We start from the raw sequence: 14,671 nt of genomic DNA, 5'->3' as shown, positions 1-14,671 counted from the left end.
CACCAACGTTAAACGACACCAACATTGATATACTTAGATTTCTTTACATTCAGGTTTCGACCAGACTGGAATCCATGGACCACACCTTCAATTCCCTCGTCTATTTGTTTTGACCTCACTTTCCCAACCAAAAAGAATATGATATCTAAATTTCGCCCAACCAGCCTGTTTTACACACCCCGGGTTTGTCACAAGTTGTCATGACAGCCCAGAAACCTGGTACGTCTGAAAGACATCGGCTGATGCACGGGCACGTGCACGTGAGTCCAGAGGAACGTCCTGTACGTCACCAGACGGCCTATCCTGCTTTGTAACCGTTGTGGTACTTGATGAAAATACATTCTGGATGAAAAGGAATTATTAAGTCATTAATACTGATGCCGCCTTTAAAAGCTTAAGTCACACACGCAATATCATAGACCTCTTCAACACCAAAGAGAGACGGATTCCACTGCTGCATTTAACATCTATGAATACTTGCAGGCAAGAGTTGTAGCCATCGAAGGGGAAGGAGCCGTGACGATGGAGGTGGTTGTGGGGCTAAGACATTACGAAACTCAAATACCCTGAATTGCTCATTGTTACACTGTATTGTCTGTGTCCAGGTTCGTGAAAGGAGGGCGTTCGGGGATGGCGATTGTCAACGCCAAGATGGTGACCGGGTGGCTGGTGGCTGCAGACTCATTGGAGAGAGTAAGTCTTATCTATAGGCAAACAAGGCAGATACATTTTCTTATTTCACGGAGGATCGCACTACAGATATAAAAACATGGAAAATAAAAATGGAAAGGCCTTGCAAGATCAGATGCCTGTGGGAAAGGCCCAGTATATCAATCGCTTCCAGGATACATACCAGCGATACGAGCCTTGCCCTCTGAACTGGCTAACATCAAGATAGGGTTCTCACTTGTTTTGTGCTATGGTAGACCAGAAGGAATCATTACACGACCAATTGTTCTGTTCTGATGCTAATTTAATTGTAGATCGCTGGACATATTTTGTTTGTGCTGATTGAGACATGAACAATATTAGGCACAAATGGTTATACCTGTGCCCGAGTGAGTCATTCAGCCACGAGCAGTCATCGAACACCTCAGCCTATTTAGCATCGATCGTAGATCAAGATATGATTGGACACCCGTATAGTTAATAACCGCTTTCTTTTCATATCTTCCCAGTTGAAGAAGGACTCGTTTCTCCAGCTGAAGAGATATGAAGTGGACAGCACGAGACCGGACAGTGTTCATTTCTACTTTGATGAGGTAAGCATGTTGGTCGTCCGTCAACACTTGCTCAACATATGTAAGAAGGCACATGGCCCATAGATGATAGAGAACCAAACAATGGTTGCTGTGTCCCGCCTTGTGGAATACACACGTATGTAGCATCATTGTATAGTATGTCCTGAGGGTCAGAGGAATCATAGAAACAAACATCATTATGATATGAATAGTTATGGTTTTTGCGATTTGTTTTTCAAAGTGTGTAGAATTGTACTGGGCACACGAGTTTCACATCTAATGAGTGAATGACACCCACAGTTTTGTACTTCAAGTGCATTACTTTTACAATGATATTTTAATACAAGTATATCAAAAGCAACTTTCGCAACTTTCATGTATTTTACAAGTGGTTGTTTTCAAATACGCCCATTTGTGACTGTGCCTTCAGATAAGTAGTAGTCTCGTGACACATGTCATCGGTTCCCAATTGCGCAGATCGATGCTCATGCTGTTGATCACTAGATTGTCTGGTCCAGACTCAGTTATTTACAGACCGCCGCCATATAGCTTGGATATTGCTGAGTGCAGCGTAAAACTAAACTCACTCATATTAGTAACATTGTTGGTGTCTCAGTCAGGGTTTGAGTTGTCTTCTCCTTGCAGCTGACCGAGGTAACACAATGCTTCAACTTTGATGTCACCCAGGAGATCAAAGTGGATAACACAAAGGAGGCCGTCGTCCAGGTGTATGATTATTACGATACAGGTGTGTACAGAGACCAGGTGTGTGACCAGGTGTGTGGTATTTGTTACATAGGTGTGTACAGAGACCAGGTGTGTGGTATTTGTGACATAGGTTTGTACAGAGACCAGGTGTGTGGTATTTGTTACATAGGTGTGTACAGGGACCAGGTGTGTGGTATTTGTTACATAGGTATGTACAGAGACCAGGTGTGTGGTATTTGTTACATAGGTATGTACAGAGACCAGGTGTGTGGTATTTGTTACATAGGTGTGTACAGGGACCAGGTGTGTGGTATTTGTTACACAGGTATGTACAGAGACCAGGTGTGTGGTATTTGTTACATAGGTATGTACAGAGACCAGGTGTGTGGTATTTGTTACATAGGTATGTACAGAGACCAGGTGTGTGGTATTTGTTACACAGGTATGTACAGAGACCAGGTGTGTGGTATTTGTTACATAGGTATGTACAGAGACCAGGTGTGTGGTATTTGTTACATAGGTATGTACAGAGACCAGGTGTGTGGTATTTGTGACGTAGCTATGTACAGAAACCAGACGTGTGGTATTTGTGACATAGCTATGTACAGAAACCAGACGTGTGGTATTTGTGACATAGCTATGTACAGAGACCGGATGTGTGACAATTGTGACATAGAGCTTTGCGCGGAGACCAGATGTGTGGTAACTGTGACACAGGTATGTACAGAAACCAGGTGTGTGGTAACTGTGACACAGGTATGTACAGAAACCAGGTGTGTGGTAATTGTGACACAGGTATGTACAGAGGCCAGGTGTGTAGTAATTGTGGCACGGGATTTACAGAGACCATGGGTGTAATAATTGTGACATAGGTACATCAGCTACATGTTGGCCTTCAGCAACCCATGCTTGTCGTAAGAGGCGACTAATAGGATCGCGTACCCATGTGGGAAATCGAACCTGGGTCTTCAGCGTGTCGAGCAGACGCTTTAACTACTATGTTACCCCCAAGCCTCGTAAATGTAGAGACATACATGATCACTGTGACAAATGTGTGCATGTTGATATCCTACTTTCCACGGAAATGTTTGGTTGTGATGCATGTTCAAGTTTGGTTCTGCATATATTCAGGCGTTCTAAATGCTGACGACCTTGAATAATGTTTTTAACCCGTTCTTCAGTCCTGACATTGATGGAATGTACTGTAACGGTGTAGTGCTTTGCTGTCTTATCAGCCCCCAAACATATTCTTTCCGTTTCCAGAGCTCGTGACAAAGGCGTTCTATAATATCAAGAATGATTGCAAACCCAGGGTACAGAATACCACAAAAACACCTCCAGGAACGACCACAACAACATCAGTGCCTTCAACAGTCAGCATGGGTGTGGGGACGACTGGTGAAGTGGTTGAGAAGCTTGATGATACGGATGAGGATGAGGTTGAGGAAAGTACGGGAGTACTTGCCAGTATCGACCCTGAGTGGATAGCTGCCGGATTCAAGATTCGACACAATAGTATTCCCGTTATCAACAACTATAAAACATCCACTATCATAGATTTCTCAAATAAAGGTATTGTGTTGATTTTCTGTTGTTGAGGTAAGGTTGATAATGTCCTCCATAGCGACGTAAACTGTATCTTGTGCAAGTAACTGAGGACTTATGAGTAGACGAAGTCGTGACCGAACGCACAGATGATGTAGTCACAAAATGCGCCCAATGCAGTCAGTATGACTGCATCAATATTTGTTGGTAGACATCAAGGATATCGTGACACCAATTTGCAAATATATCTGCTTTAATAGATAGTCGCATATGCCAACAGATTCAGATGTTGAAGACAAAGACGTTACACCTATGAAGGTGAAGACTGCACCAGGGTCAACAGTTCGTTTGCCCTGTGATCTGGGAGCCGAATACACACAAAGTCCAGGACGAAAGTACTCGGTAGGTACTTGTGAGAATAAATAGGTCCCTGAATAAAAGGTCCTTAGATTTTCATACCCATTTATCATGAAATAAACTGGAAAAAATGTAGTGTAATGTGTACATGTTAAATTACATATTAATTAAAGTTGTGGTTCTTGGTTATTATCTCTTCTTTTCAAGGTTGCATGGGTCGCCGAGCCAACGGAGGAAGTACTGACACTTCGCAGCCAAATCATGGTTGCCAATGCACGTTACAGTGTCGTGGAAAACTATAGCTTGATAGTTACACACACCAGTGTGGATGATTCTGGGAAATACAGGTGTCAGGTGAACACCAATCCTGTTCAGATGTCCTTCGTCAACCTTGTTGTCCAAGGTACGTCCAAGGAAACAGTTGAGTAGTGTTGGTAGATATCTTTAGCCTTGATTTATTCAATGGCCAATATTTTTCCTATTTCAGACCCCCCTGTAATTGTGGCTTCTTCTAATGACACCTCTGCTGCCATGGGAGAGGAGGTTTCATTGTTCTGTAACGTCACCGGAAGTCCAGAGACTAAGATCACGTGGTATCAGTCCGTGGAGAAACACAACCGATCAAGTGAGATTATAACTGTGTATATCGTCACCATTACTGAAACACAGTGTTCACGATATTAAACCCGTTGATATAGACGAGTTGGTACGTGACACAAAACGTACACATTGTATGCATAAATATTTAACTTTCACCTTGTCTGTTAATGTCTTTGACAGTATAAGCGATTACGCATCCATGTTCATCGCCATGTTTACATCGCCATTTCATTTTGAAATTACCTATACATACTGCCCACCATTCATGCATTATCATGTCGTGTTGAAATGACGTAAGCATGTCGCCAACCATTGTTACATGACCATGCCGTGTTGAAATGACGTAAGCATGTTCCCCATCACTGTTACATGACAGGAGTGGGGAAAGGGAGGCAACTGGTCATCAAGTCCGCCGAGGCGTCCGCCACCTATCAGTGTGTGGCCAGTAATGGCGTTCCACCTGACGCCTCTGCAGAGATACAGGTCACAGTTATGAGTGAGTAGATTACCTTTACATTTATTTTAAAGGAAACGGCAAATTTAGTGTTTCGTTGCAATTTTCCTATTTGCCTTAACTGTTATACTGTAGAAAATGTGAAACATTCACCCGAACACATCCTCGTTCCTTCGACATCATGAACATCATTGTCAAACTGACAATACGTGTGCTGCACAACTGAAATCGGGATCAGATTTGTTGACATTACGTTTCGTACTATATGTACCGAAAAAGAGAACATGGAATAGGCCAAGCCATATTTTGAACCTCCGGCTCAGAGTACTTCCTTTCGGAATCCAACCACATTGACAAGAAGTATCCACGCCTGCTGTTCCAGCGCTGCAAACAGAACCAATTTACCGAACCGTTCAGTCACCAGCCGTACATCATAGGGGCACTCTTGGAGGCGGACATCTACACAATGTGTGGCAGAACAGTTAAAGGACCATTGGGTCACCCGCAGCACTTCTAAACAACGTTACTGACCATCCGTAGTATAAATAACAATCTCTGCCTGTCTGATCCAGCTAGTTAATTGCATGATCACCTGGACATAAAGGGAAGAGAACACATGGTGCCAAGGATGAACTCGACAAAGCTGCGTATGATACGTAACCTTCAGTTATCGCATGTCCAGTCCTCTTCGATATCTGTGAACATTACGTTGAGTTGAAGACAAATGAATATGTTGATGAAGACGACGGCATAGTTTAGTTCGAACTTCTTTAGTTGGTTTCACAAGATATGACAAACATGTATACAAGAATGAGGTGAGCGGACTTCCAGCTCCACCCCTGGGCCTTTCCTGCGAGCGGCATAATCCTACTCACGGTCGTCCCTACACAGACAATCGGAATACCGGACTCCATACCCACTTTTGGTATAGATGTGAGCATACATATATATACAGATTTTAACACCAATGGACAGGCAAAGATTCAACTAGGGACAGATAGAGAAACAATAGTACTTCCTTCTACAGTTGATGTGATGACAGACACAGCCAAGGGGGATAAACAATAAAGGCGCTGTCATATACGGTAATTAATGGGAGTGACAAAGTGGAACAGGGCAGCTGACAAAACAATGTACTCTGCGGTAGTGATAAAGATTAAGAATGCAGATCGAATAGTAATAATCAGATTTCATACGGCCTTGTTACATAGTTTTTGGTGTTTAGAAATATTTGGAATGGCTGTCCTGAAGTAGACACTATAACAGAAACGTCAGGCCTGTTTCAAACTCTGTCCTAACAGACCCGTCTTCCAGTCTCAGTTCTACTTGTGGCACCTTAAGGGACCGTGTGCATCTCTTCTAGTTACACCCTCTCCAACATTCTCCAACCTCCTTCTGTGACTCATCAACCTTTCTCCACAAGGTTGACCCCCGAGTCGAATATCACCGTAGTGGTCTCTTGAATGTTTTCGTTCCTGCACAAAGGTTCATTGTCGACGATTCCTTCATTGTCGACGACTCCGTCGTAAGATAAGGAGCCCATTTCGGGAGCCTGCATGCCTCCATTGTGTACGCTGGTTTCTCTTTCCTCAGCTGCCTGGTAGTCCTGTTTCATCTACGCTACAAACTCGGTCCAACTTCCAGAAGAGCCAGACTGTGAATTTTCCATTTTTTCCGAGCTGCTCAGAACATTAAACACAAGTCAACTGCATCAGTCTAGAGTCTCTGATCAAGCACGTTTGAAACGTTTACTAGACGGGTGAATGGACAGGTTACATTATATAAGGATAGAAGTTATATCCCCATACTCTGAACACCCGGTGCAATTATCGATTTTTAGTGTTTGAAGTACGTAAATGTATCCCCTGTTTCGCTTTTTTACTCCCAATGGAATTTGTTTTGGGCAGAAATACGTTTCGCATTTGGAAACAGTTGATGCATTAAATGTATAAACTTTCAAGGATTAAGAACGCACAGTAGGCTTATCACATGGCTATGTATGCAAACTGATGTGTTCTTTCACAGCCTAAAGATGACATTTCGGTACGTTGAGGGTCCATTTGACACATAACTACCTACTGTGAGTGAAGGCGGCGCCTAGATCACATACATGCTACCACCTGACCTTTGTAAGTCTCCGTCTCGTCAGTGAAAGCTTTTCGTGATTTGTGGGGCACGAATACAGCTTGAAACGGTGAAGCACATCACCCAAACCTAAGTGACAAACAGAAATGCCTTTTGCTTCTTTGTTTTTAGCTACCACACCCACACCAGCACCGACAACCGAAGAGCCATCGACACCGTCTACGGTAAGCAGTGATTTAAGTACCAGATACTCGCACAATCTGGCGCATTTCGGCTGTCTCTTGCAATCCGAATTACTGAGGCGTTACTGCACATCCATGCTCCATGTCTTTAAGAACTGACTCACAGGGAGATACAGGATACAGTATAGTCTTAGTATAACCAACCTTTTCAGACAAGGATAACTGAGACAACAATATGTGCCGTTTAAATTGTTGACGTAAATCGTAAAATATATGTAACTTATGCTTCAGACTAAATGTCTATTAAGAAACATGGTAACAGGCATTCATTTACGAAATACGACCATTTCAGCTGTACCACTTGCTCATGCATATCTTTGTAGGGAAGCTGTCCTTTGTGCCAAGTCCTTTCAGAGAAACAGGCTACGTATGCCTACTGCCAGGCTGCTGCAGGTAGGATATGTTCTTCATCTGCACCGTGTCAAGAGCTCTAGTAAGGGAACAGGGCAACATTTATAGTTGTTAGTTCAGATACAGGGATCGAAGTGGTCTCTTTTCCCTTTTCTCGTTAAAATACGGAACTATTAGTAGTCTTGGAGATATATATTTGATACCATAGATATTCATTCGCATAATAACACAAATAAAAATAAAATAAACACAAAGAGTTGATTGCAACTGATATCTTATCTCATTCAGAACTGCCCAAGATATAAGACGTTATGCACTAGGAACAGTCAGTTGGTTGTTGTTGTTGTTGTTGTCTGTCTGTCATTTTTCTGCATGACACCTCAATTTGTGTGGCACTTCCTGCCGTAGTTGCAGTAGTTAGGAGACTTCATATCTTCAAAGAGGTTGTTTGATTCACCACGCGACTTTACCCGGCAGCTTACAAGGTGCTGGGCATCAGAGTAAGGAAGTCAAGGGTCAAGGTCAAGATTCTAGGTGACTTCCGGGTGGTGAAACGGGTAAGGACCCGGCTTGCCTTGCGACTGGTGATCGACAAAAAATGTTCGTGTGACCTGATCACCAAACTGAAATCCCGTAAGTGTTGCATGAATGTATCTTAATCTGTATCAGACAAAGGCCATTCCTGGGGCTCGAACTTTATTGACTTTTCATTATATGTTCATACAGTTGTCCCGGTGCCACAGAGCACATCACTAGTATGTTGAGACAAGGCTTTGAACTTTTGTGAACAAACCCCTAAAGATTAGTGCATTTACGATGCATGGAACTATTGATCCAATGATAGTATGTGTGACTATCGATAGTTTGTAACTGACATCCGTTGATACATGCGCAGCGCAAAGGGAAGAACCAGATTCGTTCAATCTCATTTACAGTTATCTTGCCCTGTTACCTCTTAAAGAAACACGACTTTCCTTGATTTTGGGTTTCAAATGTCATGCCAGTTATTAAAAAAGACTTGAAATATTTCAGCTTGTTTTTATTTCACATATTATATTGTCATTTGTAAAATGACTTCAAATGAGACAATTCAAGGTGAAAAAACTATTGCAATAGTTGATCGCTATACACTATTGCTATCGCAGAAGTATGTTGCAATAGACTATCTGTATTCTCCCACAATAGTCACCCGACTATAGAGCTGTGTAGCCTGTGAGCTGCCAGGTCATATCATGGCACTGATCTGTTGCATCGTCAAACGATCTATCCACTCGTCTTCTTGTACAATCGTAACCGTGACACCCGAGGAAGGGTGTGTCCGTGTTCTAAAACTGAATATGTCATCAATCGGAATATTACATACACATAAAGGCCAGCGTCTTGGGAATTTTAGAGTATTTCATATCAACGAAAATATTTTAGGAATCCTTTCTTATTGTGTGCGATCATGTTAATGCAGGTAAATATATATAGCATGTGTATTACCCGGGGAAACATACACTTTGTGCCTACTGTTTCTCAGCTGTTGTTGTGGCCTCCCCTGGTAATGAGTGATGTTGTAATATATCCTGGTAACTATCGGTCTCAATGATGAGATCCAAGCTCGGAAACATAAGTCCACTAGGAACAACGGGGGTTCGAATCTCTGTTTGGAAAATAATTTTCAAAAATATAAATCCAGATAATCGTATAATGTTTTTTGATGCTATAATTTACTTATGTTTCAAATTTAAACGAAATCGGTGGAGAAATGGATTTTTTAGGAAATTCTATGGCTACACTCATTACAGAAAAAAAAAATTCTCCATCGACTTTTTTCAAATTTAAAATATAAGTAAATTAAAGCATCAACATCATTATACGACTTCAAAAGTCTGCACTTATAGCTTTGAAAATTATTGTCTAAACAAAGATTCGAACCCACGTGCTTCGAAGGTCCGTGTAATCAAATCTCCCCGTCTATATCACCAGGAACTATGTTGGCACTGTTCATGATGAAAAAGGTTGATATCACTTCCAAACCTCGAGAGATTATCATCGGGCCTGAAACTACAGCGATACCGTTGCCGAGATCACTGGAAAGAAAGTTAACTCAGAGGAGATCAAACTGCCCGAAGCTGTAAGTATACTTTTGTACAGATATAGAACTTGGGTCTTTACGATTTCGACAAACTTAACTGTTTCATAAAAGACTTGGAAAAGTTTGTAGTGTAAATAAGAAAACAATGTCATATAAACATGACAGATGCCATCTGGTTGCCAGTATTACCGCTTTTGGATATGTAGTTTTGTCGGGCTTTCGTTGAACTGCACTTTCAACTGAATGTCACGATGACAAGAGAAACATCTGAGTTACGTTCAGCTGTCAGGTCAGAAAGCTGTCCTTTCAATGTTGGGGTGTATTTTCTGGGGAAATGAATGTCCTTTATAGTGGTTCTACGGCTGAAATATCATATTAGAGTAGATATATAGATATATTGAAAGAAGTGATGAGTAAAATACAATAGGATCCTACAACAATTCTTAATTTCAGCCTATGGCTGAAGCATTGCTAGACTTGCACAATTATTCTTGACTTGAATGTGACTTACTTATATAATATGTTCTCGGGGGTCTAGAAGTTCGTAGACTAGCTCATTGTATACCATTAATGACAACCACTTTTGGACATGGATAGTGGGCTAGTTGTCTGCGTCGAACATAACATGTCCATATTTCTTTGTCCACAGACTGAAACTGTAGACCAGCCGCCAACGCAGTTAGGAAGCCGGCTTACAGTGCATGATGGCGGCAGACACAGCCTGTCCCCCCTGCATGCGGAATAGTAGAAGAATACATGCCATGCATACTGACAGCAATATATGTCACTCTGAACCCGTACCGTGTATGCTTTTACTAACACTAAGACATCGCTGTTGAAGCGTTGTTATGTATAATTATCTCACCTGGAAATACAGCAACAGCACCTGTCAAAACCTGTCCAAATTATGTTTTGCTGTGTTCCCCTTTTGCAGTAAATATGCGTTATGAAATAATATGAGAGTTTTGACCTTGTTTGTCTTCCTGGTGAGTTTTATTTGACACAACTTACTTGCTGAACAAAATATGTTACTGGTTCCTGAGCATGTAAAAACAACTGGGTGTCACCTGACAAGTCTAGTGGGTACTGTTGTCAGGATTAATCCCTGCGCAGTAATTGTGATGTTTTCTGTCCCAAAGTAATGATCTGTTTTGTTTGCTTTTTTGTTATCTCCCACTTTACCTGTAATCCTAATTTGTGGAACTATTAAACCAACACTACTCTCATTGTATATAGGCTTGTAATCCCACCTCCACACTTGTTATCCGTCATAACGACTGCCATATATCGCATACCGTTGTTTTGTTATCCAACGACTGCTATTTATCACATACGCTTGTTGTGTTGTCCGTGATGATCACATCAATAAAGAATGGATAACTCAGAGTGAGTTTTCTCTGCCAAACCAATCCATGACAATGTTCAAATGCACAGAGTTTGATACATATCGATCCAAATAAGACAGGGAACACCCGATCCTTTCATATAGAATGTCGACAGATTAGCTGTATTATCATGAGACAATCGGGTGTATAGAATCGTATATTTTAGATGCGCTACTTTTAACCTTTCCATACAAGTCTTTGTTCTGATCCTCCTGGATATATGAGTGAGTGAGGGATTAACACAGCTTTCAACAGTATTCCAGCTATGTCACGGCAGGACAGATCGATGTCGGAGGACAGACATAAGTGATACGTGTATTTGCCAGGCATTTACCACTTTAGTGAAACACAGGATCAGGGACAAAGAAAAGACCTACAAACATAATAGAGGTTCATGCCGCGTTGGCCGCAACTCCGCACAACTAATTACGGAGGCTTAGTCTACATAAATCTAGTATACAAGGACCATTAAAATATGTCACGCCACACAATTTTCACGCACGATATCTGGAACCCACGTGGACGCACGGACATGCCAGGAACTTATGATGGTGAATTCGAATCCCGGTTCATCCCGGTCATGTTTCGCTATCATACCTCTACTGATCTCCACACCGTGAGGGTGAGGTAATTTAGTGAAGGTTTCTTAAGGGTCGGTATCTTTTGATGTTGATTGTGGGTTATTTTGCGTTTGGTAACGTCTGACTGGTTCTTTGAGAGAATGGTGAAGTCAGTCCAGTTGATTTGGTGATTGGGGTGAGCCGCTATGTGGTGTGATGCGGCTGATTTCTGATGTACCTTGATTCTGGTATTGACAGGCCTGGATGTTGCTCCTATGTATGAATGTTCACACTGCAGTCAGTTTAGTAGATTACACCTTTGTGGGGAGGGGGAGTTGTTGATGGTGACTGAGGTTATACAGGTGGTGACTATTCGGTATACAGTTGTCTGAAACTGGTTGCAATCGGGGCGGGATTCAAGGTCATCTAGGAATGGAATCCGCTCGTTGGTTTCTTCTTCCGTGGTAAAATGACCCTGGGGTGTTGCTTGTTGAGGTGATTTAGCATCTCTAAAGGGTCGTTATCGGGTTTCAGAACAAATGTGTCATCCACCTTCCGATACCAGCACATAGGCTGGAAAGGTCTGCCATATATATTTCAGTGAGGACAGGTGATTGAGGTGAGCCCATGGGTAGTCCATGAATACTGAGTCAAAAAACAACAACTTCACATTCTTTCTTCAGGGCACTATCAAAGAACAAGAGATGGTAAGATGGTTAAATTGTTATTATTTCATTGTGGGATGTACTCGATGATGAAACGGCGTCAGTATTGGCCTACGATATGGACGTCGAGAATGGAGATTGGCAGCCCGCAACCGATTTCGAATGGTCTTTGAGGACAATCAACGTCTAAACATCTCAGCCCTGGTTCGTGTAGCCGGTAGAAATCTGTCATGTAGGACGATTTGACGGTCCTCTGCCCGTGAAGTCACACGTGGACGACCTGACCTTGGGCGATCAGAAGTGCTGCTAGTTTGTTGTAGACGACCTTGCAAGTCATACACAGTACGACGGCTGCATCCCATTGCTCTTGCGACGTCAATAACTGATCTTCCCGGTTGCAAATGGCAACGGTGCGTTAATGTTGCACATCTGACAATCGTTCTAAAGTACCGTTAGAACAGTGGTTTAAAAGTGATCGTTTTTAATTCTTGAGGCCAATGCAAACACAAGAAAACTTCGATGCGAAGATCACGTGATCGACAGCACATGCAAAACCTGATTTGGCAGGGATCCATTTCCGATACACTGATGTGTCATCAGAGAAAAATTATTCATTATTTTTATAAATTACGTTTTGTGAAGTTTTTTTATGACTCAGTATACTTGTTCATATATACTAGGCACATGAAGAAACTCTGCATACAAAAATTTGAAATCTAAATTTATCAAACCTGTGTAGACACATAAGGATTGAAACTCAGAGATTAGAGACATGTATCCAACATGCATGCACGTGCCACGTTCAGTGACATTAGTGGTTTCGTCCTTGAGACGTGCAATACGTTGTTGCACGTGCATGCCGGGAAAGAAGAACAGAGCAAACGAATGCCACACAATGCCGTCACTTTGGAAAGCTCAGCCCCTTGCGATCGTTCAATAAAATTATACGACTATTGAAACGCATAGCATGCCAAAGCTAACGTCTGCACAACATCATGAGGCCATTATGATGTTCTGTGGAGGAATGTCTCAACGACAAGTGGCTGCACAGGTCCACTGCCACCGAAATTCCATTTCTGCACTGGAACTACTAGAACACAAACGTGATCGTTCTGGACGTCCACGTGTAACAACGCTAAGACAGGTAAGGTGGATAAAAGTGACCCATCTTCGTGACAGGTTTCGGACTGCGGTGAAGACTGCCTGGACCAATCCAGGACTTCGCCGTAGTAACCCCCCCCCCCCTCCCGCCACACACACACAGTTAGACAACGTTTACGTCATCAAGGGATCAGACCACGACTTCCCGCCGTACGACCTATCCTAACACAACGTCATCGACAATTTCGACGCATGTGGTACCGAAATCGTATCCGCAGACCCTTGATTTGATGGAGAAATGTGGTTTTTACAGATGAGTCCAGGTTTAACATTTTCCATAGTGATGGAGATCAACCTGCCTATAGACACGTTGGAGAACCTTATGCACAGGCCTGTGTCTTGGAAAGGAATCCGTGATGATTTGGGGTGGCACAACAGCACACCAAAGAACTGTTCTACATAACAGCACACCAAAGAACTGTTCCACATAACAGCATACCAAAGAACTGTTCCACATAACAGCATACCAAAGAACTGTTCCACATAACAGCACACCAAAGAACTCCTTTGGTGATTGTTTAGGGCAACGTAAATTGTGTGGGCTACAGAGATCAGATTCTTCGACCTGTGGCAATTCCATTTCTGCAACGTCATGGCCCTGGGTTAACATTCCAACAGAACAATGCCCGCCCTCATGCGGCAAGTGTTGCTATGGATTTCTTGCAACACCACACCGCTGACTTACTGCCTTGGCCTGCAAATTCATCGGATCGCTCCCCGATAGAGCATGTTTGGGACGAGATGGATCGACGTCTACACCGTCTTCCTCATCCGCAAGATAACTTCCTTGACCTTGCAACAGAACTTTAGAGAAACTAACGAGACACCCCACCGGCCTTCCTTGCACGTCTGATCGGCTCTATGCGTCGTCGATGCACTGCTGTTCTCAATGCCGATAGTGGACACAACCGTTATTGAGCTTGTGACATGGTTGTTTGACCCCCTGTCCCGCTTGTGGATTCGTGACGTCATTGTGATTGACTTTTCAGTTGAAATTCTCCCGACTTGTCATGATCTCATAATCCCTCCATTAAAGTTTATATGTACCTTTGACATAGTCATACTTATCAACTGGCATTATATTTTGACAATGCACAGTTTCTTTATGTGTCTAGTATATATCGTCTCCCGATGTGAAATACGTGGAGTCGATGCAGGCTGAGGTATGGAAATGCTAGTGTCAAGTGGCTGATCAAATTGGCCGAGTCGCTCTCGTAAGGCTACAAGGGCTTGATCA

The 14,671-nt window shown here is 42.6% G+C and overlaps 1 protein-coding gene across 1 annotated transcript in view; it reads left to right on the top strand.

The window, feature by feature from the left end:
• Positions 1 to 11,047, top strand: part of LOC137278576 (alpha-2-macroglobulin-like protein 1) — a 33,556-nt gene extending 22,509 nt beyond the window's left edge. The window contains exons 32-44 of the mRNA XM_067811032.1: positions 606 to 693; positions 1,179 to 1,262; positions 1,887 to 1,989; positions 3,213 to 3,521; positions 3,775 to 3,896; positions 4,059 to 4,254; positions 4,339 to 4,476; positions 4,828 to 4,947; positions 7,162 to 7,214; positions 7,556 to 7,625; positions 8,061 to 8,216; positions 9,555 to 9,702; positions 10,313 to 11,047. Coding sequence (XP_067667133.1) covers positions 606 to 693; positions 1,179 to 1,262; positions 1,887 to 1,989; positions 3,213 to 3,521; positions 3,775 to 3,896; positions 4,059 to 4,254; positions 4,339 to 4,476; positions 4,828 to 4,947; positions 7,162 to 7,214; positions 7,556 to 7,625; positions 8,061 to 8,216; positions 9,555 to 9,702; positions 10,313 to 10,325 — 1,600 coding nt within the window. The 3' untranslated portion in view covers positions 10,326 to 11,047. The remainder of the gene's footprint in view (positions 1 to 605; positions 694 to 1,178; positions 1,263 to 1,886; positions 1,990 to 3,212; positions 3,522 to 3,774; positions 3,897 to 4,058; positions 4,255 to 4,338; positions 4,477 to 4,827; positions 4,948 to 7,161; positions 7,215 to 7,555; positions 7,626 to 8,060; positions 8,217 to 9,554; positions 9,703 to 10,312) is intronic.
• Positions 11,048 to 14,671: the final 3,624 nt, after the last annotated feature.

Source organism: Haliotis asinina, chromosome 3 (assembly GCF_037392515.1).
Source record: "Haliotis asinina isolate JCU_RB_2024 chromosome 3, JCU_Hal_asi_v2, whole genome shotgun sequence".
Taxonomy (NCBI): Eukaryota; Metazoa; Mollusca; class Gastropoda; order Lepetellida; family Haliotidae; genus Haliotis; species Haliotis asinina.
This window is presented reverse-complemented; position numbering and strand designations above follow the sequence as displayed.